The sequence below is a fragment of the Bos taurus genome, chromosome 21 (assembly GCF_002263795.3).
Source record: "Bos taurus isolate L1 Dominette 01449 registration number 42190680 breed Hereford chromosome 21, ARS-UCD2.0, whole genome shotgun sequence".
Classification (NCBI taxonomy): Eukaryota; Metazoa; Chordata; class Mammalia; order Artiodactyla; family Bovidae; genus Bos; species Bos taurus.
The window spans coordinates 47,856,837-47,880,345 of record NC_037348.1 but is presented as its reverse complement, the minus strand read 5'-3'; the positions used below and the strand labels follow the sequence as shown (position 1 = coordinate 47,880,345).

General features: G+C 38.3%; 1 protein-coding gene across 5 annotated transcripts in view; it reads right to left on the bottom strand.

The window, feature by feature from the left end:
• TTC6 (tetratricopeptide repeat domain 6) overlaps nucleotides 1–23,509 on the bottom strand; it is a 201,541-nt gene that overhangs the window by 118,561 nt on the left and 59,471 nt on the right. For all 5 annotated transcript variants that reach the window (XM_024982079.2, XM_024982078.2, XM_010817188.4 and 2 more), the window contains 4 exons: nucleotides 17,995–18,087; nucleotides 14,538–14,747; nucleotides 7,843–7,976; nucleotides 2,899–3,093 (listed from right to left, as the gene is read on the bottom strand). In XM_024982079.2, coding sequence (XP_024837847.1) covers nucleotides 2,899–3,093; nucleotides 7,843–7,976; nucleotides 14,538–14,747; nucleotides 17,995–18,087 — 632 coding nt within the window. The remainder of the gene's footprint in view (nucleotides 1–2,898; nucleotides 3,094–7,842; nucleotides 7,977–14,537; nucleotides 14,748–17,994; nucleotides 18,088–23,509) is intronic.

The window sequence follows — 23,509 nt, the reverse complement described above, 5'->3', positions numbered from 1 at the left end:
AAATGAATAAAAGAAATAAAGAGATTTTTTTCTACATCAGATTAGGGGAAAAAAATCATGAAAATTGACAATTAATAGTTTGGTCATGTTGAAAGGAAATAAACAATGTCATAAATCGTTGGTAGGGATATAAGATGGTATAACTTTTCCAGAGAGAATTTCAGCAATATCCATCAAAATTTTAAACCAAAAAATTTAATAAATAATTCCATACCAAGGAATTTTCTTAAGCTACAGATTGGTTAAGTTAGCAAATATTATGGAATAATTTAAATGTTCACACATAACCTTGAGTGAAAAATATCAGTCTATAGAATGCCATCTATGGTTTAAATACATGTATACACAGAAATGTTCACGAGGCTTTTCACCAAAATTCCATGCTATTCACTAAAATTCCATGCTAAGAATCCTAATTCTTAGATGTCTATAAACTTCTCTTTATAATACAGAAACTTTAAACACAAAAAATATGATCAATATGGAGTATTTTTATAGTTCTCATCAAAATTGTTATCTAACAAAATAAACATAAGTTTGAACAATAGATTGCTATTTGAACTAAACTTATGTACCCACACTATCCCATTAAAGTACCTTTGGTGTTTCCCACAAATGACAATTACTATGTGCAAAATTAAGAAAGCATTAAACTGTATAACCACAAGTGTTATGCTTTGTGGTTAACTGTTCCCTGCACAGAAAAACCAAAAAGCCACCAAGTGAAAAGGTATTCATTTTGTGTTCACAATTACCTTTCCTGAGACAACTTATTAGTGCAGAAAAAAATATACATTTCTCTGAACTTGTAGGCTCAGCAGACAGATATATTTTGAAAAGGTTAAGCTATGTTTAGCAAGATAATCCTCAAGAAATGGATGCCAGAGAATTAAATATTCAGTACTTAAATTAACTTCTTATTTGGTACTTAGGAACAAATTGCCAAGAATTACCATCATCAAATAGAACATTTATTGACTCTCTGATAAAAAGAAAGTGAGATCTGCTTGAGGAAAAAAAAATTTAGAATTGGAAAGAAATCAGTATTTTTAACACTTTGCAAGAATAATATAAGCTGTGAGTCCTCAAAAAAGGATGCTTGGCTTTCAGAGTACCAATGGAAATGATTCAATATAGTTGTCTCATACCTACTAGACTACGTTTATATGTCTTTATGTCCACTATCTGCTTTAGGCTTTTAAAAGACATTTCAAAGAAGTTATATGGAACTGCTATCGTCTATCAGAGAAACTGAAGCAATTTTGAAATTTCCAAAATCTTCACATAAAATTTTATTCATAAAATTATGAATAATACATAAATCCTTTTTTAAAAAAATATTTTTGCCTAAACAGAAAACAAACATGTGAATGACCTTCCTTGGGGGATTCATATTGAATGGCACTGTGATTACTAAACACACGGAAACCAGAAGACTTCAAATCTTAAAAGAAGGCAGTAAAGTGTTACAATCTTGACCAAAAGTAAAGTTTGAGGAAACTGGATCAGAATAAAGCATGTGAGAGTAAGTTACTAATAATTTTTTTAGTAGTAAAATTAAAAGTGATCTTTTAACATATGATCTAGATTAGTTAAAATATAACACTAAGAACATATCTATTTAAATTTAACTTAATATTTAATATTTTAGTATTTTAAAAACATACAGGGTGCCCAGCCTGCTGCTCTGTGACAACCTAGAGGGGTGGAGTGGGTGGCAGAGGGAGGCTCAACAGGGAGGAGATACACTTGTAATTATGACTGATTCATGTTGATGTACAGCAGAGACCATCACAAAACTGTAAAACAATTATCCTCCAATAAAAAAAATTAATGCCAAAAAAAATGCATTACAGATGATTTTTCAGGATTCCTACCAGCTCTTTTGAAAGACAAGAGACTTTAGAGTATGCATTCTCTGTATGCAGGTGCTATCACCCTCGAGGGAGTGAAAATTAGTGGCTGAGGAGGCAGGGGATAATAAAAGTTTACTCTTTCTATGTATAAGGTACAGATACACACACAATACCACAGACAGATATACAATATATCTAGAGCATTATAATTTAATGCGGAGGGGAAATTAGGGTGGGGAGCAGTTTAAAAAGCCTTCTTAAGGGGGTGACAATGAAAAAACATTTTTGAGAAAAATTAGGGTAAACAAATCTGGATTCTAATCACTATTTAGAGGTAAGTTACCTGATATTATAAAGCCTAAGTTTCTTCATGAATAAAATGGAAATTATGACTTCTTCTTATGATTGAAGATTTAAACAGGAAAAAATGCAAAGCACAGAGCATAGTACAAGGAATATAGTTCACATTAAGTAAATGTTAGCCCCCTTCCCTTTTCTTTTCCCATTTGAGGATGCCATAAGTTATATACTCACCATAAAAGAATACTCATATTCCAAAGGAAACTGAGACACAAGGAGAAATGGAAAAGGTTCCAGTAGATACGACTTTTGTACATGATCCCTGGACCCAAGAATGCCCAATGATGAGGAAATCTCAAAACTGCCTTCAACTCTCAAATCTGCGATGTTTAGTTGTATAAGCCAGGCAAAGTTGCTTGGTTCTCATGAGCTTCAATTTCTACATCTGTACTCCACCGAGTTGTTACAAAGAACAAATGAGGCCATGCATATGACACTCTTTGGGAACTATAAACTGTTCAACGAAATTTGCCTTCTGGTTCATGTCAATAACAGGAGATGAAGATACTGACCTAGACTGTGTACATACGGCGAAGGAACAGAAAGGCCCAGAACCCAACTTCTCCTTTCTAGCACCCAAGAACAGAAGCAGGTCTTCAGAATCTAAGCCTCCAAGGCAGAAATTCTTTGGCTAAATTCTTTCAAATCTAGTTTAAGACAAAATTAACAGTGGAATTCTCACCTATCTCTTTGCTCCTCGTCTGTATAGTGATCATCTAACAAAGAGGTGCCGAATACTCCAAGCACAGTATCGTGACCTTTCTTGTCGGCTGTGTGATACACTCGAGAGCCCACGCGCAAGTCAACGGGCAGCTCTTTGGCTGGGATGGTGGCGCACAGGTTGTGAAGGGTCCAGGTGGAGTAGTCTTCTGGAAATCTGCCGCAGAGGTAAGAAATTAGGCCTCTTTTTTTTTTTTTTATCATTTTCTGCTTTTTTAGATACAAAATATATTTACACTGTCAGTTTAGTTCAGGCTCTACAAAAGACGTGTACACGTGGTAGATCACATTTAAAACTATTACAGTGGTTTATAAAAAGTTTACTATTACAACCTCAGGCCATTGACCAGATCTTTAGTCATATATATCCAACTGCCTGCCGAAGATCTCAACCTGTATTTTCTACAGGTATCTCAGAATCAACAAGTCTAAAAGCTAACTCATTATTATTATCCCACTCCCACCCAAATCTCTTCTCTCCTGAACTCTGCAACTCACTCAGTGACACCATAACCTTTAGCCATTATACATTACTTAATTGCTACTCTGCTCAAATGCTTTATATCGCTGAAGAAGTTCAACAACACAGTACATTATCCATTAACTAGCATCAGTGGAAATCTGGGTCTCTCTAAGTTAACAAAGCATCTTCTTTCCCATTATGCAGTTAATAGAACTTGCTTCTCTCCTGCCTTTCCAAAACAGAAAAGAGGTCATGAAGATCTAATTTCTTAATACCCACTCTCACTTGCCATGCCATTCAATCAACAAATCCTTTTTGACCACCTATTACGTACCAGACTTTGTACTAACCAATCTATACACATCATCTCTAACTTCTATAATGAAACTATGTGGGAGGTATTATTATCATTATTAGCCTTATTTTGGAGCAGGCTTGTTTTGGATAGGTTGCAAAATTAGTTAGTGGTCACTGGATCTAAAAAAAGTGTTGCTAATTATGAGTCAAATTTCTTTCCTATTAATGCCTATTAATGACCTCTGAGGAGGAAATGGCCATTAGCCAGTACAACTCCATCCCCACCTCCTACTAATGTTATACTCTTACATTACCCAAACAATGGCCTTTTCATCAAATCAAATGAACTTTAGACCTTTCGATTATGGACCTCCAAGCCACAGCTGGCAATACTGATGATCCTTCTTCCTCTCTGAGCTTTGTTAAGCCTGCACCATCCCAGCTCTCCATCTACCTTTCAAATTCATTATAACTTGACTTAGTCACTGGCTTTTCTTTCACCATCTTCTGAACTGGGTATGGCTTCCAAAGTTGAACTACTCTTTCTGCACTGGAAAAATCATCTTCAGTATTTCAACCCTTCCCTCTGTGCTGAGTTCCCAAGTCCCATCTCTGCTATCACTATCTCACCGAGATTCCTCATCTTCAACATACAAAGCACTGGAGCCATCTTTGTCTCTGCCCTTCACCTGCTCAGCCAATGAAAAACTGAGCGTCTCCCTTGAACGGAGTTCTTCCCGTGTGCTCCTTCTCCCCCTTACTTCCACCACACTCCAGTCCAAGCCCTTATCACCTCCCCTGAAGAGCAAAGTCTGCCACTTGGATTCAACCCTGCACCCTCTGTCTCCTCCCCCTTCCATGCATGCTTGCCTGTGTGCTCAGTTGCCCAGTCATATCTGATTCTTTGGGACCCCCCAGACTGTGGCCCATGGAATTTTCCAGGCAAGAATACTGGAGTGGGTTGCCATTTGCTATTCCACCTCCTTCCAAACATCCTGCAAAATTCTAGCACACAGATCTTTAAGTACTCCTCTCCCCAGTACAATGGCTTTTTTGTTGCTTGCTGCATGCAACAATTTCCTCTAAGTTTCAAGGCTCCTAGCATCTGGCCCTACTTTAAGCATAGTGGTTAAGAATGCCTCTGTTCAAATCCTGTTTAAAGTTAACACTTGGCAATAAGCAAATCAATTAATTTCATTATACCTCAGTAAGTTGAGAATAACAACATTCGGTTAAGATGGTAATTACAACATTAGTGCATCCTGAGTAAAGTTGCTTTAAGAAAGAAAGGAATGAATGCATTTAAAGCATATGTGCCATCTCATATGGCAGATGCTGTCTCCAGGACAATTCATAGGGCCAGAAAGACCTCTCAGTTCTTTAAGTTATAGATATATTGCCTAACTTTTTATCTGCTTTCCTGGTGTCTCAGACAGTAAAGAATCTGCCTGCAATGTGGGAGACCCAGGTTCAATCCCTGGGTCAGGAATATCCCCTGGAGAAGGGAATTGCTACCCACTCCAGTATTCTTGCCTGGAGAATCTCATGGACAGAGGAGGCTGATGGGCTACAGTCCAAGAGGATGCAAAGAGTTGGACATGACTGAGTGACCAACACTTTCACTTTTTCAAATATTCTTCAAATAATACTTCAAGGACAAATTTATCTGCAAACTTTACTTTCTTTTTCTTTCTTACAAATATCTCTTTTCATACATTGCCCTATTCCTGTCCCACCCAATCTGACCCTTTATGTAATGGGTTAATGCAGATCTACCCACTGACCATTCCATGAGCCTGGATAGTAGCATAGTATAAATAGTTAGCTGGGCCTGCATCAGAAGCCTAGTTCTAACACTTGGAAATGCTACTACTGGCCTCTCTGAAGGTCTTCTGCAAAATTAAAGCAAAAATTCTTAACCCCTACCTTATAAAAAAATTGATAACAGTAACACTTCTTGGTCTCTGGAACTCTGTTTACTGCTGTGACTAATTTGCACTGCACGACACCTAACCCATTGCTAGGCATCACATGTACATTATTGAATCACTAGTAGAGAGTAGTTTATGTCATTTCTAAAACAGTATGTGGCCCAACAAAAACAGGACATGAAATGTGTACATGTTTAAGTGGCAGAGGAAAAGAGAGGTAAATCTAAGTGTTTGGAAATGCCTGGGACAAAAAAATGTAACTCGGGGAGTGAAAATGGATCTCCAAGAAGCCGAGGATCTCTAAGAAACTCAGGGTTCTGAAGAAAGGACTGGGAAAAAGAGAGAGTAAAAGGTGGGTTCTGATGTCATGCTCACCTACATCTTCATTCTATCTGGGACAGGTCTTGGCTAGTGGAATGTTCTTGAGATTACTTCACAGATTTTTTTTTTTTTTTTACTTAAAAAAGCATCAGAACCAATCTGAATTCCTATGTCTCCTTCATGTTTTTAATAATATAGATCTGCAAGTGAATCTCCCTTGGTTATTGAGCTAAAAAACACTATGTTTTCAAGAGATGGCTGAATTCCTAAGAAAACAATTCAATTGGGAAGCTAGTCATTGGTGAGAAAAGTTAGGTAAAAAATTGATTAAGGAAAAAAGAGCAGTGAATAAAAGATTTTCCAAAATTCTCTTCTATTCATATAAACTTTTTAAATACCAGATTTTTATTCCTCTGCATCACATTCTTAGTTCTTTATAATGGAGATTTCTAATTTCAGTTTTAATGAATTAACACAGTCCTATATATATATATCAAAAAGATCTACAAATATTTTTGGCATGCTCAAGAAAGGCTGTGTGTTTTTATAGCACACTCTCCTTTAACAGGACTATTTGTCATTCTTTGAAACACTAAGACATAAAAAAGAAAAGACTCTGCCTCTGTGTGTGGCCACACTACTTTGCCTAATGCACTAAATGCAAGGTTTTTTAGGGGAAAAAAATCAAGAAGTTTCTGCTTCATTGATAATCTGACAGTAACTATTTATTGAAGGTAAAATACTTGTTGTCTGCTGTCACTATTTGTTTTAATACATAATCTTGCTAACTAAATGAGCTTAAAGCAATGCAGATAAGCAATGGCATGTCAGGGTCACTTAAATGCCAATTTGACTCTTTCATAAACTTTGGAATTCTTTTCCTGTGAGTCTACTCCCAGCTACTAAATTGTGAGTATTATCCATTTACAAAGTTTAGGCTGGCCATAAAAAGGTTGTCTTCCATGTCCTGCACACCTTTCAGTGCCCTAAGCAACAACAAAAGCTAATAATTAAAGCTTCTTTAAGCCCCCCATAAAGAGTTAAATGAAGAAGAACCTAGAACCAACCAACCCATAAAAACCTTGTGGAAAAATAAGGAGAAAATAAGTTTCATCAAGATGACTGACAAAAGATAAACCATAAACCTAAATTGCATTTACACACTATTATTCAAAATTGTGGTTGCACTCCTGTGTAATAAGAAACCCTACTGAAAGTATGTGAAGGGTGGGAATGAAATATAAAATTACAGTAGAGAAAAGTAAGGCCATCTAAATTTCCAAATCGAGAAGGAAATGGCAACCCACTCCAGTATTCTTGCCTGGAAAAGTCCATGGACAGAGGAGCCTGGCGGGCTACAGTCCATGGGGTTACATGACTGAGCATGTGTGCATGAGGGTGGAGGTTGATGGGTTGGTAGCAATAAACTGGTAGAACTAAAAAAAATAAATTTCCAAATCGACTGTCCTATGGATATTTTGTGGGGGGTTGTCTTTTATTTTATCATAACAAAATTAACCAATATAATGAACAGTTAATCCAAATTAGGCACTTCAGTGACCAAAAATATCAAGTCTCACATGTTAACATGAAATTCTTTTTTGTCTCTCAAAGAGTTATTTTTATTCTAGCTGTTGCTTTGTCATTACTAAGTACACTGATCCAAAAAAAAAAAGTAGAAAGAAGTGTGGACTACAATATATATATATATATATATATATATATATCCTACTGTACCAGCTGCCCCCAACTCTTCCTGTGAGAAGGTTTAAGTTGGATCTCATATGTGAATTTCTAAAACATTTAATCTTCCTTTACAAACACAGTTTCAGGTATAAGTACTACTGAATAATTTCTCTTCAGACAATAAAATTTGTATAGTTAAGGAAGTTACTTTTTTTTAGGTAGTTTTTGATCACACATGGGTTTTGAAATCTTTTTTGGTCTCTGTGGTATAACTCCAAATTTACTTTTTCGCCTTCGCTTAACTTCTTTTCCTTTGATTTGCAACAATTCTGATGATTTCACCTTGGAAAAAACATAAAGTGTGCTGTTAAGGAAAGTTAGATCTTTCATATTTGATGTTCCATGTTATTTTTCAACTCCTAATTTCTATGTATATTTTAGAATATAAATCCTAAAGGAGGTGTTGATATTTTCCTCTAAATTTTTTCCTAAATTTTATAACACATAATTTTATACCTTCACAGCAATAAAAATATTAGTACCATAATTATTTATAATAGTCTATTTGTTGCCTTAAAACTATTAGAGAAAAAATATAAGATTTTTCCCTTCATAAATCTACTCTTCTTGATTAGTATTTTTAATAAAACTTACCTTCAGCCCCAAAGTTGGTCATGACTAGTGCTTGCAAGCACAAGCCAAAATGAACTTTAATGCTTTCTAGAACTATTTTGAGTAAGGTTTACCAATTTATACTTCTTACAGGTATCCTGTTTTCTGTTTCTACTACTTGGGAAAAGTCAAATGCATTTCTGTCTCCTAAACAATTGCCTTTTTAATCATTATAGATATTAGGAATGTTGTTTTCCTAGTTTCCTTAGGAAATTTGCAGAATTCATGGCAGTAGTTCATTTAAAGATACTTTTCTCTGTGGGTTGCTCTGTACTTTTTGGAGACTAGATTTCAGGAAGAAAGCAGGGAGGTTTTCCTTGAGGAAAGCAGAGAATGACTGAATAAGTAGGAAGAGGCCAGGTAAGGGAGGTCCTTATAAATTAGGTAGAGGGTTTGGGCTCGCTGCAGCCTTAAGGAGAGAGCTATTGCAATGTCTTGGTAAGGAAATGATAATGAATAAGGGAAATTCAGAGTAAGGGGTATACCATCTCACCACCAAGTTCATGTTTGAATTTCCTCTATAGTGTCTCCACCACAGGCCATCCGTCCTGACTTGAAAATGGGGAGGGAAATGATGATGAACGGGGAAAACTCAGAGGATGGGGTATTCTATCTCACATCAAGTTCGTGTCCGAATTTCCTCTACAGCATCTCCACCAAAGGCCATCCATCCTGATTCGAACATGATCAGCAACAGAGGACTCAGAGTCATCTTTGAAATTCTTCCAGGTGTTAGAAATTTTGTGTATTATTATTATTGAGCCTACAACTTTCATCTACCAGTCTCAATTCAATCCTCGGGATCATACAGGCATAATCTGGCTCTCTTCCACGTGACAGACAAATATTTGAACAGAGTTGACTCCCCTGGGCCTGCTTTCCCACCTCCCACCCCCTGACCACTACCACCCCGCCGCAATAAGCATCCCCAGTCCCTCCGACTCTACCTCACATGACATTTTTTTGAAATACTCTTCTTTGTCATCCTGAGTACTTTCTTCCAAACGGTCTCCAATTTGTCAGTATCTCTCCTGGGGCTGGACTCCCAGGTCTGAACACAGTATTTGAGGTGTGATGTGATCAAATCTGAGGGCTTTCCAGGTGGCACTAGGGGTAAAGAACCACCTGCCAATGCAGGAGACATAAGAGACGTGGGTTCAATTTCTGGGTTGGAAAGGTGCTCTGGAGGAGGGCGTGGCAAGCCACTCCAGAGAATCCCTGGAGAATTCTACAGACAGAGGAGCCTGGAGGGCTACAGTCCATAGTATCGCAGAAAGTGAGACATGACTGAAGTGACTTAGCACAGCACATGCACGTGATCAGATCCACTAGGAGAAAGATGATCTTCTTTTAGGGTAATTGTAAATCAATGCAAATTATGATCGCATGTATCTTCCTATCACAAAACTGAATCATAACTTAAAACCCTGAAACCTTTTCCATATTCGCTCTAAGTCATGCCATCCCATAGCTACAAACTTAGTTTGTGGAGTCAAGGAAAGAATCATACATACATTTATCCCAATTAAATTGCATCTGAGCAAGCAAATATTACCAGTCACATTTTGGACATTCTGCAAATCTAATCAGTAAGTCTTCCATATTCTCACCCAAATTATTAAAAAATATGCTGAATTAGACACAACCCTATGACAGTCCTGGAGAAGGCAATGGCACCTCACTCCAGTACTCTTGCCTGGAAAATCCCATGGACGGAGGAGCCTGGAAGGCTGCAGTCCATGGGGTCGCTAAGAGTCAGATACGACTGAGCAACTTCCCTTTCACTTTTCACTTTCATGCATTGGAGAAGGAAATGGCAACCCACTCCAGTGTTCTTGCCTGGAGAATCCCAGGGACGGGGGAGCCTGGTGGGCTGCCGTCTATGGGGTCGCACAGAGTCAGACACAACTGAAGCGACTTAGCAGCAGCAGCAGCAGCAGCAGCAGCTATGACAGTTCATTAGGGACTTCCATGACTAACTGCATCCTTCACATAACTACTCATAAGTCCACCTGGCAGTTCACCAAGTTGTAGTCTTGTCTTCAAAACTGTCATCAGGAGGCTAAATGGATTGTTGAAATCCAAAGGAGAGTAACAATAACTAACATTTATTGAGCTTTCTGATGTGCTGGGCTCTTCCCCATGATACTCTTGTGTTGACCCCCAGGTATGACACTTTTCTTATGTTCAGTCTAGTAATTCTCAAAAAATAATAGTAATAATAATAAGGTTGTTCTTCCATGGCTTGCCTTTAGGGAACCCATACTGGCTCCTTTTTATAAGGGTTCAAACACAATTATTTTAATGATTCATTTAATCATTTCAGATCTTTATCCAAGATCAGTGCATACACTGCAGAAACCATAACTCTTATCATTAAAAAAAAAAAACCTCAAGATTTGCAGTTGCCTGTTTCCAGGTTCCTAGCACCTCTCCCACGACAACAGCTCCTCAAAGCTGCTGCTGACAGAGGCACAGCAGGCTTAAACCCATCTCTCTGAGCCAACAGGATCAGATATCCAAGTTAACTCTTGAAATCTTTCTACCCATCTTGGGCTTCAAGTTTCTTTTATTAATTCTTTCTTCTTTCTAAACTAAGGATCGTTCTCCTTGTCAGATTTAAGAGAAGCAAAGTACAATTTTATCAGCTTCCCTTTCTCTTTGACTTAGCTCTGTTTATTTAAAACCTCAACCTTTTCCCAAAAATAAATTAAGACTGCTCTGTCATCTGTTGTCATCACTCTATTCATCCGTAATGACAAGGTTATCCTTCCTTTTTTCTCTCTTTGCTCCAAAACTAACACCAAAAAAAAAAATACTTTCTTGTTCTTTGCATTATTCACAGGCCTCAACCCATTTTGGATCTTAGCCCTCCTGATATAATTGTTATAGCCACATGCCACTTTTATGTTTATCTATGGATATTTCTTCTTTCATTTTCTGTGTATTTTTAAAACTCTGAATGCAATAGATCACTCAAAATTGTTTTGTAAAAATTGGGGAGAATTTGGGGTATGCCACATCCCTGAAACTTCCTTCTATTTAGAATTTTGAGATACATGCTATCTATCTATCTATATATATATATATTTTTTTTTACAAACTTTTGATCTTTTCCTTCCTAAAATGTTCAATGATCCGCTCACAGGTTCTTCTGTCATTTCTTCAGAGTCACTATTATCTAATTTCTTTTTGTTGGGCATGGCTCAGATCAGAGTCCTCAATCTTTACTATACTAATAAGCTTCTAAGGGTAGAAATGGTCAGTAAAGTAAGAACTGATTAAATTCTCCCCCCCCCCTTTTTTTTTTTGGCTGAATGAGACCATCTGGCATGTAGTTGAGCAGTGCAAATCCTGCATTGTTCCTTTATCACAGCTCCAGCCTACTTCTCTGAGCAATGTAGAAGAGGTTTCCTTGTGTCCCCAGTCCGGCCTGGCTGGCTGGAGTACACTGTTCCTCATTCCTGTGCCAGAGATGCTGGAGACTAACTTTATGGCCTCAGATGTCCCAACAGGGTAAAGTTCATGGAGACTAACTGACCTTGAGATGTTATCACAAATAAAAGGAATACAAGGTGAAGATTTGGTGGGATGAGTCAGAAAACTTCCAGCTATCTTTTCTCTGGCCTTTCTGATGTGTCCCACGACAATAAACCATCAAAGTCTTATCAGACATTCTCTTCTCCTCCTTTTGAAAGACTTCTGGTTTCAGGTTAGAACCCTCTGAATCTGTGCTCTCAGTCTCTCTCATCAAACCGTTCCTTCCAGTTCAGCGAGGGACACTCTGGCCATAGTCATTTTCGCCACTCTGAGTCTGTGTTCTTGTATTTCACCAGGTACCTGTTAACTGTTGTTATGAATGGGTAGCACTGCAAAGAGGCAAAGAGCGAAGGCTCCAGAATTAGACCACCTCAGCTCAAGTCTTACCTCTGCAACTTAGCCATATGGTTGTAAAGGGAAACCTATTTCTCTTCTCCATGACTCAGTTTTTTCAACTCTAAAATGAGAGTCATCTAATAGGGTTGTTAGAAGAAAAAAGATAACGTGTAAAACACTTAGCAAAGTGGCCAGAACATGATAAACACTCAGTAAACTCTAGTTACCTTGGGAAATGAGTGTTTTTACCAAAAACAAATAATTTTTCACATTTTTTCATGACATTTAATAGCAGCCACAGCAAATCAAAAGAATGAACATTATGGAACTTTTTTCAATGCAAGATTTAAATTCTTCACAGGTCATGGTGGTGAAATCATTGTCCAAAAAATCTATTTCATTCTTTGACACACTTACTAATTAACCATTTGCCCCTCATGCCACATTTTATTTCCAAAGTCCAAATTTTCAGGTGGGAGAATGGGTAAAAAACATTACCTGTGACCACCAGCCAAATGGTTTTTCGGCAAGACATCATCATTTTTAAAGATGCCTTTTAAGTTCTCCACACCTAGAAGGTATCAGCCTAACACAGGGTAGTTATCATTGAGAGGGCTCACTCAGCCTTGGCAGGCTTCACTTCATACACCCAGTGTGAGCTTAGGAAGACAGCATGATGTATGATAAAGTCAGTCACCAATCATAAGACAGCATGATATATGATAAAGTCAGACACCAATCATAGCAGCTAAGTCCCTTCCCCCTGACAGCAGTGGCAGATTTTCTCTGGTCACCTATTACTTGTGGATTTTCCTTATTATTTATTATTGCAGGAAGATCCAGATGCTAATATCATGCCAGATGACCCTAAGAAAATAGGACTTGAGAAATGAATAAAAGGCAAAAGGCAATGGTACTAATCCAGAGAGAAGGTCAACTGGAAAAGAGAAGAAAAAGGTTATAAGCAATTATGTTTAGGAGGAATCTAGGCCTTGGAGACTGATTATTTTGTGAAAGGCAAGAAGACAGTAAGGTCACAGAAAAATATAAGGTTTCAGCGTTGGGTGTTTGGGGCAAAAGTTAAAGAACTGGCAATGGCCAGTAGACTTGGGTGATGCACAGTAGCAGGATCATGGTCGTTGGTGGGGACAGAGGAGCCCAGAAGGAGAGGGATTGACTAAAGGGAGTGTTTATCCAAGAAGGGGCCTCCATCTGAATCAGAGAAGACTGCACGAGATAATATCAAGATAACACGCTGCGGTTTATGAAAAAGTGGCTTTTTAAAAAAATCCTAGGCACAGCACCCCACTCCAGTACTCTTGCCTGGAAAATCCCATGGGCAGAGGAGCCTGGTGGGCTGCAGTCCATGGGGTCGCTAGGAGTCGGACACGACTGAGCAACTTCACTTTCATGCATTGGAGAAGGAAATAGCAACCCACTCCAGTATTCTTGCCTGGAGAATCCCAGGGATGGGGGAGCCTGGTGGGCTGCCGTCTATGGGGTTGCACAGAGTCGGACATGACTGAAGTGACTTAGCAGTAGCAGTAGCAATAATAATATATCTATTCTTAAATGTGCTAAGCTACTTCAGTCATGTCTGACTCTTTGAAACCCCATGGACTGTAGCCCACCAGGCTCCTCTGTCCATGGGATTCTCCAGGCAAGAATACTGGAGTGGGTTGCCATCTCCTTCTCCAGGGAGTCTTCCTGATCCAGGGATAGAAGCCACGTCTTTTATGTCTCCTGCACTGGCAGGCAGGTTCTTCACCACGAGCGCCACCTGGGAAGTCCAAGGCTTACTATTAATTATCTAATCTTAAATAAGCTAAAATTCCTAAATAACTCATTTATTTAAATCAAAAAATAACTCAAGGAAACACACCAAGCAAATAATAATAAGGCAATACACAAATGTGGTAAAATAATGAAAATCATGCATAAATAAAATAGAATAAAATTATAGATAAAATAAAATTCTCACAGTAGAAAAAGACACAGAGAGTAGAAGAAACCTAAATGGAGCACAGGTTACAAAATTCACCCAGTCCTGATCCCCGGGCTACAGTTCTTGACTCTCTCAAGATGGTAACAAGACGACATTTGGTCAGTTTCTGAAAGCCCCAAGGTTCTTTTATTCCTTAAAACTTTTTCTTTTCTTCCCAGAGCTGCAATTAGGTCTGAGACTAAAAGTTTGTAAAAAACAGAAGTCCTTTTTTCCCAGACAAGCAACTTCACGTGAAAGGCCGTTTTTCAGGATGAACCCTCTCACAAACCTTGGCCCATGCTGAGCCACATCTTCACACTTAAACGTTCTCAACTCTCACAACTTTGTTTCCAACGTAAGTAGTGCTTTACCTTTAGAGATATCCGCTTGGCTATTTTTGAATCACCTATGGGCTGTGCGCCTTCCAAAGGCTTACTTGATTCACTTGCTGACTGAACTTCTGAAGCTTCCTGAGGTTTAAATAATACGCTTTCTGCATCTGAGGTTCCCCATTCCAATACATCCTCTTGTTCAATCTGGAAAATACTTGATACAGTTTCGGGAAGCTTCTCAAGCACATTCTGTTGGGAAACATAAATGCACAAACGTGCTTTTTTATTGGCCCTTCCAAAGTTTTAAGTTATGCAATGTTTTCTCTCTGACAACAAACTGAGTATGAAAAATGCATGATTGAAATTAAGCAGAAATAATAAACTTCCTCTGAAAGACTGAGGAAGAGAAACTCACACTGGACTTAAGAAAAATGTGAAGCTTGGCAAATTATTTTCCTTGGCCCTTGTCTCAAAACATATTGCTACCCCACCCGTATGATGCAACAACTCTAAGGAAACAATAAGACTCTAATCTTACCCTGATTCTTCCCCACACTTAGACAGAATCAAGCCCATTGAAATATCCAACCTCTCCCCAATCTGAGGTTCTTTCATCCTAAACAATGAGATTCCTGCTAGCCAAATGCTCTTGTAGAAGCATGACTTCAGTCTCTCAGAGAAGGGTTCACCCAGAGCCCCAAGAAGACCACCCAGATACCCCAGCTCCATGCCAAGCCCTAATGAAAAAACAAAATATCATTCCTACACCTGTTTTGTGTTTCTTAAAAACATCTCACTTAATATCTACCTCACTGAGCCTCAAAGAAAGTACCTCTACAGACATATTTTGGGTATTATCCAATTTAGACCAAGATTATTGGGGATTATGAGCACTGCCTCAAATTAACAGATGATAAAACCAGTCTGATTTACACAGAATCTGAATTTTATAGAATGACTTGAAAACGCAATTGTATCCCTTTTCTCTCTGACATACTCATTTGATAATAAGTAAGTTCAATTCAGTTCAGTCACTCAGTCGTGTCTGACTCTGCAGCCCCATGGACTGCAACACACCAGGCCTCCCTGTTCACCACTAACTCCTGGAGTCTGCTCAAACTCATGCCCATCGAGTCAGTGATGCCGTCCAACCATCTCATTCTCTGTAGTCCAAATAAGGGGTAAAGATGGTGAATAGTACCAAATACTCTTTAAGTTTCTTTATTATGCAATAAAGGATAGCAAAACAAAGAAATGTACTTTTGTGAAACATAACTTTAATCTGGAGCTCATGTTTTTACAAAGCTACTCAGTGGTACTGGAGAAAGAGTAAGAGCTTAGGACTATGTAGGACTTAATTCAAATCCTGGATCTATTAACAGATGTGTAATCTTGGTCAAATTATTTAACCCTTTTTAACCTCATCTTCCTCACTGGTGAAAAGGTTTAAAAAAGTCCTTCCATAAAACGACAGGATAGACACACAAAAGGTAATATGTCTTATGGGCTTATACTGTCTACCTCTGCCAAACTCACTCATTTTATGTTCCATAACTTTTGGAACTGCTCATCACTCCCTTGCTTTTCACTCTTTCTGCTCCTGGCTTTCTCAGCATACATTCCCAGGATCTGGCTGGGGAGACTGAACACATGAAGGTGCCACCCTCCAAAATAGAAAACGGAGAAGAAAAGCTTGAGGGGCAATGGTCATCCCCCAGCTGCAACTGACCGTCTCAGGACTCTGCCTCACCTACCCACAAAGCTATTACTGATCTGATCACTGCCCTGTGATCCGCTCTATTGTAGCACGTATCATCCTATAGTATATGCATCAAGTAACCATCGTAACTGTCGACACATAGCAGCATTATCTCATACAATTTTCATCTTCACCTCAACTCCATTAAGTAGGAACTGTCCACAACCCCATTGTATGGATGAAGAAATGGGCATAATGAAGTTAAGTAACCTGCCCAAGGCCATAATGAGAGTAAGTCTAAGGGATAGGTAGAATGAATAGATAGAGTTCTGTTCTTTGATACAGAGCAGGAACCCCAAAAACGTGTTAGGAATTAAAGGTACCATAGAGGAGCTTTTTTTTTTTTTTCTAACCATGGCTAGGTATCAAACTTAAAAGATAAAGAAGTGGTAAACTTAATAAAAGCTAAAGAAAAGATAAACTTAAAAGATCTAAACAAGTGGTAAGCTTCCTCTTAAAAAACCAGTGGCCAGGAGAGGTCCAGAGATTGCTTATAAATGTCAAAGCTGAGGGTATGGTTCCTAGAGAATTACAAAACAATTGATATTTTTGTTTAAACCTTTCTTTTAACAATCAAGATGGTGTATAAGCTAGGTATCTGAAACTAGCCTTTTTCACAGCTTCCTTCAAAATGGAATAATATTTTCTCTTACTTTATAAGAATATTCACTGAATGGTATTATGTCAAGTTTATTCTATGAGTGAATGTTTCTAATTTTCTGAACCTAAGTGATCTTGCAGTTTCAGTTTACTATTTACCTGTTACAAGCTTACAGGTCTGATATCTACCTGTAAATGGTGTCACCTAGAGGCAGCCACCCTAAATGTCAGTTTTAAGCCCATAGCATATGTGGTAAGGCTCCAGAATGGATTTATCCACATTCTAGTGCCACACATGCTGGGTATTGAGACACACGAAGAGACTACGAAGGGGAAAAGTGCAGGATCTCCACCCAGAAGGGTCTCCAACTCTAGTAGTCAACCTCTTGCGGTATCTCTAAAGTTATAAGATCCATGGTTTTTGTGAAAAGATTCAGTACATTTTCTAAACATGATATATCATCCAAAAAATAACTGTGATCTGAATTTTTATGTATGTAGAATCATATTTTCAGGAACTAAAGGAGCTTGTTATCTAATGATATCATTTTATGAATCCTTTGTAAAAGACTGATCATCGTGCCATTGTTTATTTCATATAAATATGGGTTTCTATACACAGGGAGACATTTCCCATTCACAGGGAATATGTTCCAGATTCCTTGGAGTCCCATAAGTATTTTGCCGGTGATGGATGAAAAGAACGTTCTACTTCTGAAACAAACTTCTATCACCACGTGTCTGTCTTTCTCTACAAAATGCTCCCCTTATCAGTGCTCTTCACAATTCTTCCACCTAAATAAAGAATAAGGGGATGCTTTCTTAAAAACTAAAAACTTATAATTTCTCCAGCTACTTTATAGATATAAATGTGTTCAGAGCAGAAGAACTGTTAAAAATCTTTTCTTTCTGAAGAGTTTTGAGCCTTAGCAGAGAATATCTGTGATAGGCAAAAATGGTGAGTCAAAATAGCCAAGACTCCCCATATGGTATTAGATTAGATGTGTTTATAGTTAAACACGCCTCTAAAATAAATCAGAGGAGATTTTTTTTTAACTCTCTAGATAAAACATTAAAGCAACAGAAGCAGACTATTACTTTAAAATAGGTGAAGAGGACTTTTATTAAACACATTACCATTTGAGTTTCCTTAATACTTATCTGTGGTCCTTGCTCTGCTTGCATTTGAGGTGATTTCTGCCAGTACATTTTTCCCATTAAAGAAATATCCTTGAAGGAGGAAAAGAAAATAATTAAAATAATGTCAATTTTTAAATTTTATTTATTTTTTAATTGAAGGATAATTGCTTTACAGAATTTTGTTGTTTTCTGTCAAACCTCAACATGAATCAATCATACCTATAGCCCCTCCTTTTTGAACCTCCCTCCCATCTCCCTCCCCATCTCACCCACCCCTCTAGGTTGATACAGAGCCCTTGTTTGAGTTTCCTGAGACATACAGCAAATTCCCATTGGCTACCTATTTTACATTTGGTAATGTAAGTTAACAATGTCAGTTTTAAAGATCACTGAGGCATATTATTCAGTGCAATTAAATGCTAGTCAGTATAACGCAGTAAATGAGAAGACAAAACCAAAGACACAGTAAAAATATTTTGTCTATCATTTCAATGTAAGACTTTTTAAATTACTGACCTCTATAGATATATCATCAGGCTTCATATAACAATTAGGTAATATTAAATCAGATATTATAAATCACTGCTCTTAAATGGCTGCACAAGAAATTTAAAATCAAAAGTAAAATTTAACCTAACCAAGAACAAGAAGGAATATAAATATACTTTAAATGTTAATGGGTAGAACTCCTAGTGCCATTTTCATCATTACTAATGCTCACTGCTATGATATACCCTCAACTCAGCTGAAGTGCTAAGAAACAGCACCCCACAGTGTCTAACAGTGAACAGGAATGAAGAGACCCAGCTTCTGCCCAAACTGCAAAGTCACACACCAGAAAGCAGCAGGCAAGTTATCTTGTTTCCCTTTACCTCAGTTTTATCACCTTAAAATGGACATTCCTGACTTTTTAAGGCCCCTTTCTCCTCTGGACTTTTAGTAATGTCAGTAGCAAAATCTGAACATTCTTTGTACTTTACAATGCTGCTTTTCTACCTTTCCTTTGCTTCCTTAGAAAGATGCAACTGAGGTTACTGGCTTATACGTCTGTCCTCTTGTCATAAATAACTATAAAACTGGACAAAATATAAGGACAATTCTTTTACGGTTGGACAACAGGAAATGCAAGACTATAATGGCTAAGAGAATGGAAACAAAAAACATTATGAGCTAAATCACCCCACATTTCTGCCTCACACAATTTTCAGACCACAACACAAGGAGAGAGAAATCACACAGAACCCAGGAACCTCACTGAGTTGCAGAGACAGAAATTAGAGAAGGAAGACAGAGAGGGTAGAATTCGTAGGACACAGAATGGGGAGGAGGGAGCTGCACAGATAAACAGCTCCAGAAATCTGCAATAGAATCCTTGAGTCTTTGGCTGAATATCAATCTGCTCAGGAAAATGGTGAAACCCACGAGGCCAAACAAATAAAAACTGCCAGGGGGAAAAAAAGTAATCGCCAAAAAGACGACGTCATAATTCCCAGACTTCACACAGTGCTCGCTCAGTCATGTCCAACTCTTTGCAACCCCATGGACTAGCCTGCCAGGCTCCTCGGTCCGTGGGATTTTCCAGGCAAGAATACTGGAGTAGGTTGCCATTTCCTTCTCCAGGGGATCTCCCCTACTCAAGGATCTAACCCAGATCTCCCACACTGCAGGCAGACTCTTTACTGTCTGAGTCATCAGGGAAAGATAGCGCTAAGCTGTGTCCAACTCTTGTGATCCCATGAACTGTAGCCTACCAGGCTCCTCTGTCCATGGGATTCTCCAGGCAAGAATACTAGAGTGGGCTGCCTCCACACAATGCTAGGAATCATCAGATCTCCCATTAGACATTCTGAATATATGGTACATTCATTACAAACCTCAGACGGATCATGTATTAGCCCTAGAGTAAAAACTTCTTTGGACATAAAAAAAATCTTAAATACTTTAAAAGATCAAGCTGATCTTCAAGTAGCTTAACTGCCTAACAGAGCAAACTCCAGATCTTTTTAAAGGAAAACGACAAAATCCAGTACTCTACAATGGAAAATTCACCATGTTCAACACCTAATCAAAAGTTACTACTTACATGAAGAAGCATGAATAGGTAACATATAACCAGAAGAAAAATAAACAGAAAAAGACCCAGAAATGACAGAGACATTGAAATTAAGAGGTAAGAATCTTGAAACTTCTAATATAAATATTACAAATTTTCAAAGACGTAAATATAATGAGGAGCAAATATAGGCTAAAGACAGAATCAAACGGAATGACTAGATAAAATGTCCACTACCTGAGACAAAATTTTCACTGAGTGGCATGAAAACCAGAGAAAACATTGCAGAAGAAAAGATCAGTTAATGTGAAGACACAGCAAAAGAAGTCACACAAAGTAAATCACTGAGAGAAATAAAAACCAAAACAAAATTCACAAAACACTCACACTAACATATATTTAATTAGAGTCACAGAAAGCAGAATATGAAGAGAGCAGAAAATATTTGTATAAAAAATAGCCAGATTTTTAAGCCCCCAGTACAAAAAGTTCTATCAACTGTAAGCAAAAATATACAACAAACACATTATCATAAAAATGAAAAAAAAGTAATAAACAAAAAAATCTTAGAAGCATCCAAAGACACATTAATTACAAAGACACAAAGAATTATGGCAACTAATTCCCAGGAGGCTCAGTGGTAAAGAATCCACCTGCCAATGCAGGAGATGCAAGAGACACTGATTCAATCCCTGAATCAGGTAGATTCCCTGGAAGAGGGTATGGCAACCCACTCCAGTGCTCTTGCCTGGAAAATTCCATGAACAAAGGAGCCTGGTGGGCTACCGTCCAGGGGGTTGCAAAGAACCAAACACAACTCAGTATACAGGCAGACAGACAGAATTACCACAAAGTAACACTGCAGGCTTCTTGTCAGAACAGTGTAAGACAGAAGACAAGGAAGCAACATATTTAGAGCACTGGTACAGAAGAACTGTACAAAAAAGATCTTCACGACCCATATAATCACGATGGTGTGATCACTGACCTAGAGCCAGACATCCTGGAATGTGAAGTCAAGTGGGCCTTAGAAAGCATCACTACGAACAAAGCTAGTGGAGGTGATGGAATTCCAGTTGAGCTATTCCAAATCCTGAAAGATGATGCTGTGAAAGTGCTGCACTCAATATGCCAGCAAATTGGGAAAACTCAGCAGTGGCCACAGGACTGGAAAAGGTCAGTTTTCATTTCAATCCCAAAGAAAGGCAATGCCAAAGAATGCTCAAACTCCCGCACAATTGCACTCATCTCACACGCTAGTAAACTAAAGCTCAAAATTCTCCAAGCCAGGCTTCAGCAATATGTGAACCGTGAACTTCCAGATGTTCAAGCTGGTTTTAGAAAAGGCAGAGGAACCAGAGATCAAATTGCCAACATCCGCTGGATCATGGAACAAGCAAGAGACTTCCAGAAAAACATCTATTTCTGCTTTATTGACTATGCCAAAGCCTTTGACTGTGTGGATCACAATAAACTGTGGAAAATTCTGAAAGAGATGGGAATACCAGACCACCTGATCTGCCTCTTGAGAAATTTGTATGCAGGTCAGGAAGCAACAGTTAGAACTGGACATGGAACAACAGACTGGTTCCAAATAGGAAAAGGAGTTCGTCCAGGCTGTATATTGTCACCCTGTTTATTTAACTTATATGCAGAGTACATCATGAGAAACGCTGGACTGGAAGAAACACAAACTGGAATGAAGATTGCCGGGAGAAATATTAATAACCTCAAATATGCAGATGACACCACCCTCATGGCAGAAAGTGAAAAGGAACTCAAAAGCCTCTTGATGAAAGTGAAAGTGGAGAGTGAAAAAGTTGGCTTAAAGCTCAACATTCAGAAAACGAAGATCATAGCATCTGGTCCCACCACTTCATGGGAAATAGATGGGGAAACAGTGGAAACAGTGTCAGACTTTATTTTTCTGGGCTCCAAAATCACTGCAGATGGTGACTGCAGCCATGAAATTAAAAGACTCTTAATCCTTGGAAGGAAAGTTATGACCAACCTAGATAGCATATTGAAAAGCAGAGACATTACTTTGCCAACAAAGGTCCGTCTAGTCAAGGCTATGGTTTTTCCTGTGGTCATGTATGGATGTGAGAGTTGAACTGTGAAGAAGGCTGAGCACCAAAGAATTGATGCTTTTGAACTACGGTGCTGGAGAAGACTCTTGAGAGTCCCTTGGACTGCAAGGAGATCCAACCAGTCCATTCTGAAGGAGATCAGCCCTGGGATTTCTTTGGAAGGAATGATGTTAAAGCTGAAACTCCAGTACTTTGGCCACCTCATGCGAAGAGTTGACTCATTGGAAAAGACTCTGATGCTGGGAGGGATTGGGGGCAGGAGGAGAAGGGGACGACAGAGGATGAGATGGCTGGATGGCATCACTGACTTGATGGACATGAGTCTCAGTGAACTCTGGGAGTTTGTGATGGACAGGGAGGCCTGGCATGCTGCGATTCATGGGGTCGCAAAGAGTCGCACACGACTGAGCGACTGATCTGATCTGACTGAAAGAAAACAACCGTCCACACAGAATTCCATATCCAGCTAAAATATCTTTTAAAACTGAAGGTGGAATACTTTTGTAGCAATCAAAAGGTGAAAAGTTTGATTGCCATCAAAGCTGCATTACAAGAAATGTTAAAGGAAATTCTTCAAGCAGAAGGAGCAAAACTTGAATGCATACAGTGAAAATAAATTATAAAATGATTTTAAAAGTGGGTAAATAAAAAATATACCCTCCCATTTTGAAGTTTTTAAAATATAATAGACTATTTAAAAATGATACATTTTGAGATTTATAACATACATAGAAGTGAAGTATGCACTAATGAGATAACAATAATAGGAGAGGGGAAAAAGAAGTATACATCTCTAAGTTTCTTATACTATACACTATTTAGTGGAATAAGCTAGATATAGTTATTGTAAATCCCATGCTGCTGCTGCTGCTGAGTCACTTCAGTCATGTCCAACTCTGTGCGACCCCATAGATGGCAGCCCACCAGGCTCCTCCATCCCTGGGATTCTCCAGGCAAGAATACTGGAATGGGTTGCCATTTCCTTCTCCAATGCATGCATGCACGCTAAGTCGCTTCAGTCATGTCTGACTCTGTGCAACTCCATGGACAGCAGCCCACCAGGCTCCTCTGTCCACAGGACTCTCCAGGCAAGAACACTGGAGTGGGTTGCCATTTCCTGCTCTTGTAAATCCCATAGCATCCACTAAAAGAATAAAACAAAAAGGTAAGTAAACTAACAGTATGAAATAGCATGAAAGGCTTTAAAAAAAAAAAAAGAAGGCAGGTAAAGTAGAAAAGGGGGGCAAACAACAAATGCAAAAAATAGAAACCAAATAGCAAGATATAAATATCTTTATAATTTATACATATAAAGTTTTTAAAAACATATAATTTATATATATAATGTATATAAGATATAAATATCAAT